The 20,216-nt window shown below is 41.2% G+C and overlaps 1 protein-coding gene across 1 annotated transcript in view; it reads right to left on the bottom strand.

Moving 5' to 3' along the window:
• nell2a (neural EGFL like 2a) overlaps nt 1–20,216 on the bottom strand; it is a 75,659-nt gene that overhangs the window by 11,502 nt on the left and 43,941 nt on the right. Inside the window, exons 14-15 of the mRNA XM_070830474.1 lie at nt 13,321–13,443; nt 12,141–12,236 (exon numbers count right to left, since the gene is read on the bottom strand). Of these exons, the coding sequence (XP_070686575.1) occupies nt 12,141–12,236; nt 13,321–13,443 (219 nt within the window). The remainder of the gene's footprint in view (nt 1–12,140; nt 12,237–13,320; nt 13,444–20,216) is intronic.

Here is a 20,216-nt window from a genome sequence, read left to right as displayed (position 1 = left end):
CGGCTCGTCTTTGGCAAAAGTGTTTTTGTCCCCCCCGTCATTCTCTGTTTGTCTATCTGCATTTCTTTGTTTCTCTTTTTAATTCTCTAACCCCTCTTTCTATTTACAAGAAACATTTACAACAGGCTAACATTAAGCCCTTTTATTTCAACAAACAGCTCTTCCTACAACAAGCAACAACAAATCCAATATTATTTTCAACAATGAGCATAATACACACAGAGAGACAGACCACTCTGATATTTCAGCTAACATTTAATTAAACTAAGGGCCAGGCCCACACGAGAGGAAATAAAGCCTGTTATTACACAGTAGGGCTAAATATGTTAGGCCCAGACACATACACCATGATTAAATGTGTCTGCATAGCCAGTGATGGCTTTTTTATGATTGTGCATGATGCATGATGCTCTGCTCTCATTATGAAAATGGCAGTGTGCCGTGTCTGACCTTCTCCACGACTGCCTGCAACAGTATCCCCCATAGAGCGTCAGGCAGACGGGCTCATGGTCCCCCACCGCCCAGGCAGTAATGGGATTAAGATCTATTGGCTAATGAGCCCTCAGCCTTTTAATAGAATTTCTGCAGCAGATTAACCGTTGATCAAATGTCCCGCAGATTAAGGCCTTATCTATTTAAAAATTACCCGCATTTGTCTGACTATCAGGTTTGCTAAAAACTCTACAGAATATTCCTTTTTTTCTGTGTTCCATACTGGCCAGGTTCAAACAGCTCTCCCTTTCGATGTGGCAGACTTTAAAGCGAAAAGACACATTTCGCTAATTACATCAGTTTGGTGAGCAGAGCACCTCATTTTCCCCCCTTAGGACAGCAATGCTGGTTTAAAAGGACACTGCTTAAAAATCATGAGTCTACAGCAAATAGTATAACCAGCCTATCTTTGAAAATTAATATAAATTCTCCCCACTCTTGAGGAGAAATATCCAATGCTCTTTGTTGCCTGTGAATTCCAGTGTGATAAAAGCATAGGGAGATTTTTTAAGGGAAAGGCTGGATGAGGTATGCATATACATAAAAAAATCAAGCTGGATTGGTTCAAATCATGCTCTTCTCCCCGATAAGGCAATATGAAATTGTTCAAAGTACAACTGAGTAGTCAGATACTATTTATAACAGACACTGATGCTGAAGTAAGTCTAAAAATATGCAAATGGGTTATTTTCAGCCAGTTTCATTCAGACCTTTTAAAAGCTTGACTGTCTGGCTATAACAACAGAGGGTTACACCCTCGACAAAAGATTTGTCATTTTCTCTTTTATCTGAGCCAAACCTGTCACCTACAATTACTGCGCGACGCTTCTTGCCTGCTGTCAATTCAACTTTTATAGTGCTGCGGCGTTTGAGGACAGGGAAACTCACCGTCGTCGCACCTTGGACTTGACAAAATTGAACGTGCGAGTTGAGGTATAGCTGGAAGACAACATGTTTGCAAAAGCCTCACCTTCTCTTTTATCATCTTCGTGTAAAGGATAATGGAAGATCATTGTAATTAAATCATCAACAATAAGGCGCTGTCTGGAAGCTCTGTATCTACTGAATCATGAGGCCACTGCTTTTGTTGAATCACAGATGGGTATGCTGCAGTATTTTCACTTTTTAAATCACGTCGTGTTTTTCCTCTCTCTCCACTCTTGAAAAAAAAAAAAAGAAGAAAAGACTACACAAGCAAAATAAAATCTGTCTTTCTGTCTCTATCACCCAGAGAGGTCAAGGCCATGGAAGAATGGTTATTTTGAAGTTACCTTGCTGACTGAAAGAATGGAGACAAATAGAGAAGAATACCAACACAAAGAGAGGAGGATGAGGATGAGGTAGATGAGGAGGAAGGCAGGCATAAGAGGAAGGAGGGCTTGGAGGAGACAAAGATGAGTAGGAGGAGGAAGCAGGAGGAAATGGAGGAGGAATAAGCAAAAGAGGAAAACGAGGGACGATGAGACAGACTGCAGTTATCCTGCTCGTTATCCTGAGTGGCAGCCTGGTAACAAGGGCTCTATTAAGGCAGCTCTCGAAGGACAAAGTGAAGAACAAGTGGACAGACTTTCCTTTGCACCCTCCTGGGCTTGTTATGCCACTCTGGCATGAACACCCCCTCCTCTCTTTCTTAATCCTCTGGCCTCACCTTTCCATGTGTCCCTTTTTTACTTCGCCTGTCTATCTCTGTCTCAAAGCTGAGGCAAAAAGAGAGGCGCCCTCATCATCACCTTTCCTCATCCCTGCAGTTTGCTCCCTCTGAGCAGAAAAGGGCCAAGTTTAGAGTTTACACCAGCCTGCCCTCGTCTCTGCATCCCTTTCATTGTACCTGCTCCCGCCAACACCCTCACTTTGTCTTGCCTTCCTATTCTAATCCTGGACAGGAACACTTCTTTGCTTTTATCCCTTCATTCTTTCCTTTCACCACTGCTGCTTCTTTTTGACTGACAGATAGCCCTAAGGGCTGGGATGCAGTGCTGCTGCCGCATGTACATCCTATGTACAGTAACCTAATTCAAACTGATTTCCATTTCCATAGAGGTGTACCTGATAATCCTGATAGGCTCCAGGAGGAATCATTCAGAAACATCTCTGCATGTCAACTGAACCTTTCCAGCTGCTACGAAGACAGGCGCCATTTGACAGTAAGTGGATTTTAAAATGAGCTGAATTTCTCATGTCAGATCACGTTTACAATGATGGCTGAAAAAGGCCTACTGAACCTATAAGTCAATAATAATGTCTACAATACTTTTATTGGCCTGTACATGACGAAGCGATGAGGCAAGAAATGGATTTCAGATCGCTGCTCTTTTTTTGTACAGTAAAAAGCAACTGAGTGATTGTCACTGGTCCTCAGTCTTCATTAGGCAAAAGAGCAAACTCAGATTATCAATCAAACATCAGGAAACCTGAGGCAGATTGAGTTACACACTGGCTTCTTGAAGATGAAACAGACACTGAAACACAAATCCATATCTGCAAGCACTTGAGTGGGAGAGTGGATGAGTAATCATGGTAAATTGGTAACAAGCCCTATGAACAATGAGTAGCTGCAAGTGCATACAGAAAGCAATCACTGTATCACTTACCTATAGCTGCAACATTCCTCCACCCTTTAAAGTACTCACACAATCACTTTTTAAAAAACTGCTTTTTGCAGTCAAAAACATTTAAAAAGAATCATTCTGAAATTCAGAATTATTATTATGATTATTATTATTATTATTATTTATTATTATCTGAGACACAATGTATATAAACCTGTGTTGCTACCTGTAGTTTATAAGCCCAGCAGTACATTCAAAGCTGCACTAATCACTATATTTATATTGCCACAAAAATTGTAATGTGGAAAAAGAATTCCTGTTCCCCTCAGCTTTTCTGAGTGCTTTTAGCTCATTGTTTTGTTTTATATGGCTGCAACTTTACTGTTCTGGTTCAGTCCAAACACTGTCATCAGCGTCATTTCCTGCTTTGGCAGCCAGTAAAAATATTTTTAGAGAAGAGGCTCTAATAAACACACTGTGCAATACAAATCCAGCATCAAACGGTTAGTGCTGGGGAGCACAGCGCAGCATTTAGCAGCTCAGGAGCCAGATATTTGTCAGGTGGCCAGAAAGATGACAAATTAATGGTGATGATACTCCGTGTCTCCTGTAAAATAATGCAGGGTTAAGGACAACGTCATTTAGCATCGAAACTGACCAGACTCGACATTTTGCACTTCAGTGTGCTTCAGCTGACTCGCTAATTAGCAAGCAAGCCCGCAAAATTATGTTAGCAGGGCACTTTTCAAACTGGCACTTTTTGTGTCACATAGCAGGACGCTGTCTGGCTGTTAGTCAGTGTCACTGTCAGTAAATAATAAGGGATTCCTGACACTTAAGACAAAAGACAGACACTATGTGCACAGATAGATAGATTCCACCATGAAACCAAAAATAAATGAATTAAATAAAATAGAAGATTTTTTTTTCCACTTTTGGAAAAAACATAGGAAGTGTAATTCACACGGCAGGTCAATGTGCTGCAGCAGTAAAAAACATGCAATTTAATTTCTATTAGGCTTCAAAGCAGTGTAGCTGTCCAGTGCCCGGTGCAGTTCACTGCACTGCAGCGGCTACAGCAGCAAGTTATCCCGGGGAGATGTGTCATTTAGGTAGAAGCAGCAGGTTGCGCTCAGTTAAACGACAGCTCCAGCCATTAGCAGGGCCTAATTAAGACACACTAATTACGAGTGATGGAGTGAGTGCTTTGTAAGGCCGTCTCTAAATAAATAATGAATACATAATCACTGTGCTTAAACAAGCCGCTTGAGCTTAAACAGTCACAGGCCCCCAGGCCTTGTGGGCAAATTGTGGAGCAAAAGAGGGAGAGAGGGAGAGCTGCAGCAATGCATCATGGGAGCTGTCAAGGGGGCGAAAAAATTAATATGGTTTTAAATATTCAGTACCTGTGTCTGAGTGTCACGGGGGAGTTCGCCCAGGGGAGACTTCAACTATGAGGTTGTGATGTTTTTCTTCCATTATCTTTACCTTCGTGTAATAAACACTGTGGCCCTGGCAGTTTAAAATGATATAACAACATCGCATCAACTACTGCAAGGCCTATTTTTCATGCACACATAGCCCAGTAGTAGATAACCTACTTGTCTACTTATCTTATCCACTTGTATCTGTTAATAAAGCTGTTCATATTCAAGTATGTCCTATTTTCTATATATCTTCCTGCTCTGGCTGTTTATCTATCTGACTTTCAGTCTGCCAAGTTTTTGTCTGTCTAGTCTGTCTTTTTGTCTAAAACTCTGACAAGCCTTTAATATAAATGAGGTCCGATGGAACAAATTGTTTGTCTGGCCCCTTTCAGCTCTCTGTCCTAGTCAATATGCCAGCGTGACCTCAGGGCTCCATGATCCTCCTCCTCCTCTCACTGCCTTCAAAGTTTCCTCATGAGCTTGCTGGCCACCTACCCTCCTCCTCCTCCTCCTCCTCCTCCTGCTCTTCCTCATTGCTATTTTTTCTCTTCCATTTTTACATCTCATCATGAATCACCTCCTTTTAACTTCCCTTATTGCAACCCCCTTTTCCTCCCCTCTTATCTCCTCTCATCTGCTGTTACCCAGTAATTAAATATCCTCTCCTTTCTTCGTGTCTCAACCGTCTTTTCCTACATATGTCCAAGATTTTCTCTTCCCTCCCTCACTCATCTTGCTTCCTCTTTTCCTCGTAGAATACTTCGAAAACTCAGAACATGAAAGCTCTGATGAAATGACGCCGTTTCACTCTCATAAACGGAGCATTCCCCTCTTTAGATCACTTCTCTTTACGAGTGTATCACTTTGGAAGAAGTAGCACACTAAATGATCACGACTGGAGACAATGAAAATTTTTCCTACCAATAAAACATCAATTTACAGTGTAGGTGTAATGTACCAGGGCCCCGGATGGTGCTCTTGAACATAACCCTCCAGGAGCGCGTAGGAGTCACAAATCTAAATTGCATCATTAACACCGAACATAAAAATCTTTTATCTCTCTCTCCTTGTCCTTAAAGAACATTGTTGATGCTAAACTACCCTCCCTGTGATTCAGCACGACTGATTAAAAGTGCTCGTGAGGGCTTGAGACTGCAGATGAACTGAAAGATGAAAGGGAGAGGTGTCCAGCCACAGCATCAGATCAAATGCCCCACTCCTTTGAGAAGCCCACAGCGTCCTTTGAGAAGCTAGCAAGAGGCCAGCCAAGGACAGAAGAGATGGCCATTAGTTACAGAACTGACAGCACGGTGACAGAAAATTTTAACTGGTGGCCAAGCACCCTAACAAGCTTAGAGGGGCTTGAAAGGAGAAGATAATGAGCTGAAAATAAAGGAAACACTAAGGCTGCTTCCCTATTCATCTCATAGGAGAAGTTCAGCAATTCAGTCAATAAACGCATCTGAGGCAAAACAGAGGAGGATGTTCACTGATGTTTTGTCCAATTATTTCATGCTATGGGCTCTTAAAAATGTCTGTCCTAAAAGCATCCTAATGCTACAATGATCATAAATCCCTTGTTATGAATCTCCCATTCTCCTTATATTTCCAAAAAGCATTGTAAAGACTCATAGATGACATGTAATCATTTAGTCTATAGTTTAGCAAGACCACTGAGATATTCTCTGTGTATAAAATTGTGTTTTATGCAATATGAGTAGAGATCTTTAACATAAACAATAAATAAATAGCCCTACAGGCTAAGATAGAGAAAATGGACATGAAAAAGGATCATGGGAATTTATTTGACCTGCTTCTCAATTAGATATTCATAAAAGTATTGATTTGCATCAAATGGCTGTGAATTGTGACTGATTATATCTGCCAATTTCCACTGCTGTTCTCTTCATCATAGGTCATTTAAAAAGGCACCCAGAGCAATAACATTCAGTACAATTTTCACAATGATGACCACAGTTTGGTGTAAACTACTGGATTCTGGCAACATCAGTTACTCACAGGTCTAAAATATCTTTAGTGTTCATTGCAACCTTGAAGTAAAGGGATCTTACGTATGTTTAAGTGCCAATATGTTTGTGTCCTTGTGTTTTGTTTTCTCTTTCAACCTCTCCTCTTATTCTATTCTGGTGCTTTTAGTCACCTATGTGTTTTCTTGGTCCACATAATTTGGGCTTAAGTGCAACGTCTAGAGGCTAATTTGTTTGAAGTACAGCATGTTTACTTTCTTACACCTCCATCCAATAATGTGCATCATATAAAACGCTGCAAGCTGCAAGCGCTGATTGTTTACTTTAAGTTAGTCCACATTTTCATCATGTATTCAATAATTCTGTGTCCTCCATTGCTTTATGTACCTTTAGTATCTATAATAATTTATGTTGAGTTACTTCAAATTGTACCATGCACCATCGAGGGCCAAAGTTAGGGACCTCTCTATAGCTCTACTGCTCTTAAGTGCTGTCTCCAGAAATGCATGCAAACATTTGTGTATAGTGTCCATAGAAATGATCTTAAAACTTCTAAAAATCCATATTGGGAGACAATTGATGTAACCTTACTTCTCTGCACTAAATGAATGTAATAAGAAAAAAATTACTTGCAACACAAACCAAAAATAAAACGGAAGACAAAATGGAGTTCAGGTCAACTTCAACAAGACACAATGTGTGTTGATGTTACCTCATCAGAGGAATTCAGTTATAGTTAAGTGATTAATGACACAAAATAATGAGTTCACTATTTGCCATTGGGGCACTTGTAGGTAAAAGAAACCATCAGAGCCTTTAACAGAGACATGAGATGTTTCTTAATAGCACATTTTCATTCTGTATTTCACCAAGCCAGGCAAGAAAATGGACGTCCATTTAACTGAAAAATAAACCTAATATTCCAGCATTTGCCCATCTCTCACACAAGCCATATAAGGAAAAGTGCTAGCCTGGGGTTACAATATTGACTATGCAGCATGTTCAGGGCACACATTACATGGCTGGCCCTGCGTACATTTATATCCATGACTGAAGTGTATGTGCCCCGCTGCAGCTGTATCCTGCATAATTCATGATGTGTCAGAGTTCTCCACTAGCTGGTGTCTGTCTGTCAGCACTGCGTGTCCCCTGTCCCTCCCCATCTATTCCCCCTGAATGGTAATGACAAGCCACTGAGCACACACATACAATCACTAAAAGATCATAACACAAACAGAAAACAGAACACACAGCCAAATGCTCGTACGATTACGCATAGATTCACACAAACTCACACCAAATATTACACATAGGCACACCACAACACCCCAACGTACAGGCTGACAATCTGCTAGCTGTTAGCGTCTTCTCATACGTAAGTGTGTGTGTATTTTCATAGGTATGTGTGTGTGTGTGTGTGTATCCGCACCGCCTTGAGGAGCTCCCGTTCGGTGTCTTATGACAGGCCGTCAGTCTGCCGCTGCAGCACAAGAAGTGGTGGAGTCCCTAGGGAGGCTTCTAAAAGCTCACAGAGTTCTGGGGGTGGGGAGCCCAGACTTGGTGAAAGCTTTTCCATGTTCATTCACCCTGCTCTGCTTCTCCTCCTCCTGCAGCACAGACTCCACTAGCCTCATTCCGCATCCAAATGCAGAGAAAACTCACTAACCCCTACCCTCTAACCACCCATCCCTTTCTTTACATTTCCCTTTCCATCGCCGCATCTGTCAGTTTTTCCCAACATCTCTGTATCTTCCTTTCCACTTCACCTCCTCTCACCCCCTCCCAGTCGTTACCTCTCTTGCCTCTCCCTCCTCGAATTTTGCATCTGTCACTCTCCCGCTACATCTCCATCTCTTCTCCCCAAACTACTGGTCTCACCCCCTCCCCCCTTCCTCATCCCCCTCCTCCCCACCAGTAGAGCAGCATATCCAACAGTACATTAACCTCCATACATCTTTGTGAGCTTCTCCAGTAGACACTTCCCTCACTGGGAGCTCCTGTCACACACAGTGAGAAGGACACCCCCCCACCATTCGCACTGAATGACTGGTGAAGTCTCTAAACAGTGCCAGAGGCTTTAGCCCTGTAGCATGGAGCCCTGATGGTGGTCTTGGACTAGAAACCACAAGAAAGCACATGAGGACGGAAGCTGTCACAAGGCTGACGCGAGCGAGATTGGGAAGCAGTCAAACTGTGGGTTGGAAGAGAGGGATAGACATGCACACAGAAGCGGCAGCTGTGGTAACAAACATCTTGTCGCCTGAGGCGCTGGGAGCGTGCAAGAAATTCAACGGGCACGTGAGCGTTTGTTTTTTGTTCGTGTCCCCAAACGTAAAATTCTAATCGGCCTCGATGATGAGAGGAGATGAGCCTAAAAACAGACTGATCCCTGAGCCACCAATCACTCATTCCTCTCGTGGTGTGATTAAGAAACTGACAACTGTATTATTTTTTTGGAGAAAACTGTTTGCAAACAGTTGTTTTTCAGTCACATTTAACGGAGAAAAGACAATGATTGGTTCACCAAAATTACAGTAAAAAATATGTCTCACTTGCTGAAGAAGATTGATGCCACTCTCGTAGCTGTGAGTTAAATATGAAGCTGCATCCAGGAGACAGTTAGCTTAGCATAGCATAATGACACAAAACAGCTACCATATCATATCTGTTTGAAGGTTACCTCTAAAGTTCAACACGGAGGGAGGGCCGTCTGGCAACCTGAATGCAAGACTTCAGAAACTCAAAGCAAAAGAAAAAGTCTGACACATAACGTCCCCCTAAAATCAGAGTTTGTTGTTTTTACATTATGGTTTTTGTAGAGAATAAACAAAGAAAGTGATTCGTTGAGCTTTAGAGGTGCTAATATGTAGATTTCCTTAAAAAGGGGCAGGCTTCCCGTTTCCGGTCTTTATGCTAAGCTAATTTAACTGCCTCCTGGCTGTAGCTGCACTTTCAAATAACAAATATTGATTTGCTAGATATTGATATTATTGATCTCACTGCTGGCAATAAAGCAAATAAGTGTTGTTCCAAAAATGTCAAACTGCTGACTTTGCTGAGAAAAGCTTTCACTGGAACTAGTTTCTACAAAAGGAAACTGGTTCCTATAAATGCTACACTAGATTGTCAAGAATAACACTGATTGAAAGACCCTGATTCTGGAAAGACACGTGGCTGTTAAGCATTATTAAACGTTAAACAACCATTCCTCCTTTGAGGGCCTGCCTAAATCAAATGAAATTGACTGTTTCTGTTCATTAATCTCATGAAATCATTTTGGAGTTTTCAAGGATTGTTACTCTGTGCACAGCCACACTACTTTGAGGTAGGGAATCGCCATATTTTCAACATTTCAGACGTATGTATTGTGACTTACCACAATAATAGAGAAGTTATTACTGGTTATCAATGCATATCTTGAATTTTGATAAAAATGTGATCACAAAAACGTAACAGGACAGACAATAGTCTAATCTATGGATACATATGGGTGGTAAAGGTTAAATGGATTTTTTTCAATGCAGTGAGCACCATAGACAAAAATTCCATTGACCTGCATTAAATTGGGTTGAAGGCAGAATATACATATTATATATTATCTCAAAAACCTGAACTAAAACCAAAGTATTTGCACAGCTAGATACCGTTACCATTTCATCAAGTTTTGTGAATTTCGGAGATGGAGATATCACACAGATTAAAAAATTTAAATTAAAATTAGAAATGAAGAAGCGCTCCTTGGATCTGACAACACTGTAACACACAGCATGTGGTGCTCCTGATGCCCAGGTAGGAAATCCACAAAAAAAGTCAAAGCACATTGTTCAGGTCAAGAAAAGGTCAAGACAATCTATGTGTATCTTCATTTTTATTATCTGTGACATTTTTATTAGTGTTCATTCACTGAGCACTGAGCTTTGGAGTAATGAGAGTAATGAGAAGCCTGGATGTGATTGAAAATTCTCACATGTATAATTGAAGCTTGTACTTAATTTTAATCTGATTGTTTGAGCTCAAGGAAGACCAGTCTTTTGTTTATAAGCATTGCACTTGTTTGTACTCTGGTGTAGCTGCAATAATAACATTTAACTTTTGTTCTGCCTTTGATTTTTTAGGGAATTCATTCCCTTTTTTTGTGGACGGAGATATGCATTAATTAAGAACAGAAACCTTGCCCAAACCTAACCTTGGTATGATTGATCTGGTGAAAACAGATGTGTGGGAGAAAAACTTAGTCTACATTTATTCATAGATCTCCGCTTTTTGAGATTCTGACTGATGAATAGAATCACCTTTGACAAAGCTACTTTACATTTTGTAAGATTTCTCCTTTGATAGACTATCTTGCAACTGTTTTGTATGGCGCAGGACACACATAAAAGAGAGTAAGGAGAGGGTGGGGGACAAAAAGAGAAAGGCGGGGATCTAAAACACTATAGAGAGTAATGAAATGTGTGATTGCCTGGACTGTGCCATTACTAAGGGACGAGGTCCTCAGAACCTTCTCTGCTGCAAAATGGGGAGGAGGATAAGTCATTATGGTTAGGTGTGTTAACACATTCTCAGTAGCTCTGAGACACACACACACACACACACATACACACATTCCCTGTCCTCAGCATCTGAGAGAAGGACCACGAGGAAATTCATTTACTTTAAGACGGGCAGTAAAAAGGATGCCTCATAAAAAAAAAGGTCCTTTATGTGCAATCAATATCTGAACCAATGAGCAAGCAGAGAGGCTCAGTTTGCTTCACTCAAACAAGAGCGCACACACTGAGAGAACTGTCATGACTTGACTTTCTATTAGCTCGGCCGCTTGTCTCCTGAAGGACACTCCACGAAAGGCTGAAACAGGTTATGAGAAAGGTGTAGCTGCTATAGATTAGCACAACCACTGGGATTATAGTCTTTCTTGGTTACTTTAAATCACTAGCATTGCAGGGGAAAACACACTGAATAAGAGTCTTATCATAACGTCGTGTTTGACATATTTCCACGCATGAGAGCGAGCAGTGATATGGTATTATGGCAATAAACATAGGCTGACTTAATACTCCATTAAGCTATCCTGCCCTATCAGATATCCTGCATCAAGAGTTTGTGCAGCTGTAATTTGGATGTGGCATGGAGCCTAAGAGGAGCAATGCCACGCTGATTAATATAGGCTGTGATATGGGGTAATTCCCATACTGCTGTAACTGCAGTTCAAATCCTCCATCGGGCCACTGGAAGAGGTACAAGCTCATTATTCACCACGGAGCACAGACCCACACCTTCAGATGCACTCGTGGACACACACTCAGCCACAAACACATTCAAGCACACACACACACAGTGAAAATAGTAGGGTATGAGCACTGGAGATGTCAGCATTTACAGATCAGCTGCTTTGTTGGGGTCACAGCTCCATGAAGTAAGAGTTATCACTGCCTTTTTAAACAAGAGCCCAGATATGCCAAAGACAACTAAAGCAACAACTTTGATCTTAAGCGCCCTTCTACGATCTCTCCTCCTCTTTTCATTTGTCCTCTTCCCGTTAGATCTGAAGAAAGAGACACCCCCTCGACATTATGCCACGTCTTCATCCTGTTTTTCGTTCCTTCTCGCAAATTCAGCCAAAAGTCTCACTTTCGGCTATTTGTGTATGCGTATGGAGGAGTGGATCTAAAATGAAATCTCACCTGTCTCGCATCTCTTTCCTGTAAATCCTTGCTGGCAAACGCAGTTGTTAGGTGAGATGCAGGTTCCTCCGTTCTGGCACAATCCGTCACACATAGCTAGAGGTGGACGACAGGAGAAGAACCATTACTCACTGAGATTTACGAGCATTAACTATGTAATTAGACCAGCAGCAGCATATGTATTTGCATACAGAATAAGAGCTAATTTGGTGATGTGATACATTACAGGCTCTCATGATATTATTTTGTGTGATTAATGCATCTCACCAAGGTTAATTCAAAAATGTTCATTATCCGTGAGTAGGCTGTTAGTTAATGTGTCTCCAAAACACAGAGAAGTCATTGAAGTTGACAGAATTCAATGGAAATAAATGGAACGGATACACAACACTGCTTCTCCAGAATAAAGAAAGAGAAATTAAAAAAAACAAAAGAAGCCCTTTACAATTAAAGGAGTCCCACATAGTGCAGTGGAGTCAAATGTTGCTACAGAGGCAGTATTGCAGTTTATTTTGATTTGATTTCAAAAACAATGGTCAAAATCGAAGCAAAAAAGGCTGAAATATCCTGACTGGTTTGGATCAAGCTCCAAAAATGTTGGATGTCAATAGGTATGAGGAAAAGAAGCAAATATACTGGGATTTATGAAATTAATGATTGGCCATTTTTAGTATTTTAGACTAAGCGATGAGCGTTGATTAAGAAAATAATTAATCGATGATGAAAATTATCATTAGTTCAAGTCAAACCTAAGTAGATAGAGGACATAAAACCGTTTCACAAGATGTGTAGTACTCCTCATTACGACTAAACTGATCTTTATGTGTAAAATCAGTCCAGCTCCCCTTTAAATAGATTGGGATTGATTAAGCAGCTAAGGTCAAGTCAATTTTCTAGTAAGAGCATAGAATGCAAATAGAACATCAAACAGAGACAGGCACTCATTAAACCTAAGTCACAGAAGGCTTTTTAGTAGGTGATGGTGAGAGTATAACCGCAATACAAATGACATGGTGGTGATGTGGGGTTGGGAACCTCCAAGCGTCAGCCATAAATGTGATTTGACTTCGTAACAGAATATTCCTGAACAGCAGCTCTCTAGAAAGAGCTTTAATTGGGGTGTTTTACATGGGCATGGGCATGACACAATAGATAACACCACAAAGATGGCAGCGCTTACCTTTACAGACTGTCCCATTGCCCGTGTAGCCCGGCTTACAGGAGCAGCTGTGGCCTCCAACCATGTTAAAGCACAGGGCGTTCTCATCGCAGTTGTGGAGCCCGCTGAGGCACTCATCATGCTCTGAGGATAAGCAAACACATCAGCCATTCATTTCAACAAGGTCTTTAGTCATACATACATTTGTATTATATATCTTGGAAAAAATGCAACAGCAACAGATCAGACAATCTCGTCCTCACATCTGCAAATCACTACTACCATCCGGAGAACAACACTTGATTAAACAAGACTTGATGTTTATTTTCCTTGTAAATACGAGGAACGATCGCATCCAGCTGGTAGTTTGTTTTACTTTCCATTAAGACAAAGAGATTTTAGACTCAGTCTCGGATTAAATGACTCGATAGTTAGACAGCTGTGTGTCTCGTAATAAGACATCAATGACAAACAGCCGACTGGAGGACGAGCCATTTCTCTATTTCCCATCATGATCTGTCATAAAGAAAATTGTTTCAGATGTTTCGCTTTAATTCCCCTTTCTGCCTTGGCACGGCATATCAGAATAGTATCAATGATGAATCTGAGTTTTATAACTACTGAAAACGTGCAGTAGTACGAAATGGATGAATATATTAATGAAGTGCTTTCTTGTATTTGTGTTTACGAGTCACTGACCTTTAGTTTGACTGCTTTAAATTGGCACAATTGCCCACCAAGTACTAAGTAAAATGTTTTCTGTAAGTTTACCACAAGCATTACTAAAACGTCCCCTCAGAACCAGAACTCCCAAGCTTTCATCAGTGCTGCTGTGGAGTTAGTGATACGGCTTGTTATGAATGTGACAAGCTTGACTAATGGTTACAGGCCATGACACCATACTGTATCTAACTGGCAAATAAATCTCTTCCTCTCTATCTGGAGAGGAGACCAAGCTGTCAAAGTAAAATGCAATAAAGACCTGGAGAATAATCGGCTATACAAGCCAGACAGTCCGAGTGCAAATATTGGTGGTAATGATACCACATGAAAAAATATCATAAAGTCAGACAGAAAACAAGTTAAAACAGCTGCGTGAGTGAGAAAAACAGAGGGAAAGATGTGATAAAATCCTCACATATACAGTAAAATCAACATTGAGTGACAGCCACTAAAGAAACAAAACTAAAATATTGTTTCTCTTGTGGTTATTCTGGTGTTAATGGCACCATTTAGTCAGCTACTACCGTCTGTAATTGAAGGATTAAAATACAGTTTGTGGTATTATAAAGTAATCAAGGTGTTTTAACCACACAACACACATTGCTCTCCACAGAGTAACGTGTGTCTCTAACGCACAAAGTGAACTAAAATTGTTAAGTGTCTTTATTTTGATACAACAACAACCTCATGCTGGGTGGATAATGTAACCCAAATAATGGAGAGAAGATCACCGTGGCTGCAGTCTACTAATGGTGGATCAAATATCATTTTTAAAGTTGTCATTTAACAACCTTTATGAGACAGAAATAAGAATAGATGATGAGGAACGTCATCATTAATTGTCACATATTTTACAGAATGAATACACTTTATAAATAGGCCTCTTTAGAAATTAAACTCGATAAAATAAGCCAAGCTTTCTTATTTTTACAATCAGGCCTGGTATACTACTTCAGATTTTATTGTCAACAAGCTGTGTGCTCAGATAAACGCAATTTGTTATCCCTGGAGGCTGCTGGATCTGAGGACCACCATTACCAACAGCTGGACCAACTCCACTGCTGGGCATCAAGCTCGCAAACAAACCTCTGCATCAACGATTAATGTTTATCCCCCTTAAACTGGGGTCCATCACAGTGTGACTTATCGAACCCCTCTGGCCTTCTCCTCTGGGGCCTCCATGTTTGTTTACATGGTGAGATGTTTTTATTTTCAGCCCCTGCTGCAATGGAGATACTCTAACTGTAGAAGCAGTGGAAAATGTTCATCTGACACTGGCATACGACATAAACAGTTAAGGAACTGTAGATCATTTAAGCCCTCTCCCCTGCTGTATGAATAGGCACTTAAATGCGCACCCTTCAGCTGCCCCTGAACACAAAGGCAGATCTTTATCCCTCAGAGACACACAAAGGAAGAATGCTCATCTATTGTGTATTGGAGATTCACATAAATATTGCTTTCTGATAAGTACTTGCCTACGGAGCACTACATCATTAAGTGCGGAAAACTTTCTGGACTTGTTCTAACCTTCTGGAGTCTTCTTTTCCTTATTGAACTCAACAACTCATGATCCAAAAGGGTGCAAAACAAAACAAAAAAATGTATCATGAAAATCATTTTGGAAAGAGAGCTCTCTCTCTCTAACTTCGAGTATTTTAGCCAGACATTCATTTCGTATTATCATGTGTTTATAGTGCGGAGAGAGCTTTCAAAGGACAAGCAGTTAACTAAATCTCTTAGAAAAGGTTAAGACTCTTAGAAAAGACTCTTAGATTAGACTTTAGTGCTAATCTGGAGGCAACAGTTTGGAGTGTTGCTAGTTATTTTACTGAATTTCTGGGCCACACTTCGCCTGGCAGGGGATGGAAATAAATGTGTTTCTCTCAGCTGTTTCCTCTTGCACATTTTGTTCAGACATTAAATTGATCTCATGTGCCCCCCATCATCCACAGGGATACGATTTCTGTGTGTAGTACCCACTTTTATGTATTTTTCCACAACTTGGGACTTTTTAAATGCATGCAATTATGAAAGACAGTGAGATTTGAGGACGGGAAGATGACACCTGAAGAGTGAGAGGATCAGAAATGTGAATGCTTGTTGCAGGAGACCTGAGCCGCGTCATCCATTTCCCTGCCATCATCCAATCCATTATATCTCCTGAACAGACCATGGGCTCATCCAAATTGAAAGTGACATTGTGATGAGCTACCCTATCGAGGGTATGATGTATGTGTGCGTGTGTGTGTGAGATGGATTGAAGGGCACTTAGGAAGACCGGCTGCTCTGCTCTTGTCGTTGCATCACACACACACACACACACACACACACACACACACACACACACGCACACACACCTGCTGTTGGGCAGAATTAAAGTCTGCTCATAGGCATATAAAAACAGTAATAGGAGCACAGGAGAGATGAAAGAGAATAAGGGTTTTTTTTTTCTCCAAGGTCACATCTGCCTCAGCAGGCAACAGCCAGCCGTCAGTCTGAACAGACAGGGCAGCAGAGCCACCAGGTGCTCTGTGTGCATGTCTGTGTGTGCAGAGAGTGTATTACCACCATGACCCCTGAGTTTAACACTGGTTACTTGTAATTTTGGTTATTTAGGAATTCGGGCTTATTACGTTACTGCAGTCAATGTAAGCGACTATAAATTTAATCACCAACTAAATCCCTAAAACGTGCGTGTGCATGTGTGTTAGAGGGAGAGAGGTATTTCCTCGCTGACTGCTGCTGCTCAGGCTGTAGACAGATAAACAATCAATTATGTACAGCCTGTCACCAGGGATCTCTGTTGAGCTGGCCGTGTCTTCTCCTGCTTGAGTCCCTCCACTTTCCACTTTCTGCCAAAACAACACCAGCCTCAGAGAGGTCTGACCTCAGGCTGCTTTCCCGAAAAACACTGTAGCCTCAACTTTAACTTGACAATTACAGGCCTGAATAACAGACGATATTATGATACGGATGCCTTTCTCTGCTTCCTCTGTGGCTCTTCATTTGTCTGCCAAGGTCTGACAAAGAGGACGGAACAAACAAAACCACAAAAGAGCCAATAGTAACATTGCAGCAAGTGTTCTATTTACTTGGAACCAGTATAAACAGTTTTATTATACTTTCAATGTACTCTTTACTGTAGATGGATTTCCTCAAGCACTTTAACACCAACAAATTATAAGCACATTTGTCAAGATAATTATTGTATATAAATATAAACTATTTTTTTAAAACTAGTTTTACTTTGAGGGCCAAAAGCTGGATTTCATGGAAAGATTTTTCCATTTCTTTAGTGGACAAACAGGAGAACTATCACTGTTCTTCCAGCATAAACATTAAGGCAACAGTGGAAGACTGGAATACCCATGGAATAATATCTTTCAACATGTTTAAACATGCCATAACGTATGTCATTTTGTCATCTTTTAAGTTGATATGGCGAACCTTTAGCAAACAGGTGCTTATAAACATCTGGCAGTAAATCCAGTATTCACTCTCTTTTAGCTCTGCTTTGGTCTCTACCAACTCTGAATGGATTTGTGCATTCAACATGTTTGTTAGACGTCATACACACAATGCTTTTTAGAAAGAAGCACTGAAAGTCAATATAACTTTTATTTGTTCAATAAACTCCATAAGGCACATTTAAAATGCAAAATACATAGCAGCCTTGGCTTCCCAAACCAGCAGCAATTAAAGTCTTGTACGGCCAAATGCCAATGTGATTTACAAGCACAATACTTGGATGTCACAGAAAAACAGGCAGAAACCATGTTGATCCAAATCCCCCCCCCCCAGCTGCCAGACCCTTTGAGTTGTCAGACTGAAAGTCATCTTTTCTGATCTCTGTTGTTGTCAAACCCCCTGCTCCACCTCTGGCCTCTGTCCATCCCATCTTCCTCTTCTCCGCCCAGCCCTCCCTCCGTTCCTCTGCCTCAGGGGCCCGGGTCTGGTTATCACAGGATTAGAACAAGGACACACGCCCTGCATACACACCTCAGGCACAAGCACACGCATGCACATGTACACCTAGCACACACGCACACCTCAGGACAGCCTTCTTTAATAACATTCAAAGGGAGAGCACAACCAATCCGCTACCTTTCATGGATTAGCCGCTAATCTCACACAGCGAGGAGCACCTCGGGCACTTTGGGGAAAAGACGAAGAGTACAGGGAAAGAAAGAGGAGCAATGTTGACCTTCAAGATCAAGGATAAAGTTCTAGTCAAAGAAAGGGGCAAAAGAAAGTTGGGGATGTTTCTTTTGCTAAAGACTCTACTGGATATGGAGCCTGGGTCGTGTCAGGACTTTTGGTTGTACATATTTCATTTAAACAAGTACAAGAAGTCCATGTGCTCCCGTCTACCACCAGCTGGGATCTGAACCTGCGCCCTCTTGCACTGCAGGTGGTCGTAATGTAAAATGCAGACTTCTGTCTGAGCTCCCTGACCCCCTGACAAGCTGAGGAGAAACATAACATCCAGGCTTAAATCTGCAGATCAGTCCTTTAATCCACTATTCTGCACATAAACACTGAGCCATGAAATGAACCACAGTCAACGTAATCCTCTTTACTAGACGGACTGGTTCACACACGACACTGTAATGCATGCGGACATATAGCTATCAATACTGGGACATTGTTTCTGCTGAATTTGCAATTCGTTAATTGGTGAAAGCCATTGAGGATGATAAAGATGCTCGTATATCATGCGAATGTACAATGTCAATAGGTGCTGAAGGGGGCTTTAATGTTTCCTTCCACAGCTGTAATATTTCTTCTGTGGGCAACTTAGAAGAATCAGCACTCCCTTTGGACTCTTCTCAAACAGAAGCAGATGTTCAATTGCTATTAATAAGCAGTACATCCCTGTAGCTACTAGCTTAGCATCTTCCTACCCTTATTGTCAATTACTACCACCAGGACTGGAGAGGTGACACTGCACTCAGCATGTCAACATGCAGATGCTGCCTGGTGTGTTTTCCAACATTCATTATCTTTTTTCATTTAAGGACTCTGAATGTTATTGTTGACTCCTAATTTGGCTATAATTCATCTTTCTAATATTGGCTAAGAGGGGAGATGATTGTGATTGTGTTCAGTAGCTCTCTCTGATGGTGGATGTGTGGAAGCTGATAGACCAATAACTCAGTGGGGAGATTATGACGGTAATTTGACTGAAGCAGGGAAAAAGTCATTACATCAAGCCTCTGCATAAGCCTTGGTTTAATCACACAAATTGACTTTTATAAGGCGAAGCATGGCTGTGTATTCCACTACAGTGACTTGAAGGCATTCTAATAGGAAACTACATAAAATATAGTGGCACAATTTAATCCACTGGGTTTGGGGGTATTAATCTTCATTGTGAATCTGGGGAATGAGCACACAGGGGAAGAAAGACAAATGAGTAAAACAATAAAACTTGCCCGCAGCTCAGAAGATTAGAGAAAACAAGGTGAGTGAAATCACATAAGGTACACTGGTGGTCTAAAGATAATATGGAAAAAGACCGAGTAAGCAAGGACCGCTCTTCCTCTAAATAAGGCACAAGAATACAAAAAAAGAGATGAATGCGCATTTGTTAAAAAACTATTCTTCAATCTCAATTCTAACTTGTTTATGCCTTTCAGAAGCCGGCTCATAACATGACACAAAGTCACAAATCCTTAACTTTGCTCTATTATTTCCTGATTTCCATTGACAGGGGAAGAGAGAGTCTCTACAGGGGGCCCAGATGGAGTAGGAAATGGGAGTTTTCACCGGGTGTTCATTGTATTGCTGACTCTTTCAGCTTTAATTCAAACTCCAATAGCACGGCAGGAAGGCGGCGGGCCTAAATCCTACGGCGTACAGCGCAGGCGGCAGCCAGGCCCTTCACTCTGCTGCCGCTGTGTTAGTTTGCATTGGTGCAAATTGCTTTTTTAATTACTGACACTGAGGAAATGCAGCACAGTGCCTGCTCTTAGGAGATGATGCACACAGGGAGCTACTTAGCATTGTGTTTCACACGCTGCAAACAACTGGTGATGAATGAGGCGGATCTGCCACTCATCACTGTGGAATGACATTGTGTTATTCTACATGAAGGACAGAGACATCACATTATGGAAGGATTACTGACTCCGACTTTCTTATGTATTTTACTCTATGTGTGGTCCTGCATTTGGCATTATAAAGTCTTT

Source organism: Pempheris klunzingeri, chromosome 5, assembly GCF_042242105.1.
Source record: "Pempheris klunzingeri isolate RE-2024b chromosome 5, fPemKlu1.hap1, whole genome shotgun sequence".
NCBI classification, from domain to species: Eukaryota; Metazoa; Chordata; class Actinopteri; order Acropomatiformes; family Pempheridae; genus Pempheris; species Pempheris klunzingeri.
Note: the sequence above shows the minus strand (reverse complement) of the source record. Positions and strands in the feature narration are given on the sequence as shown.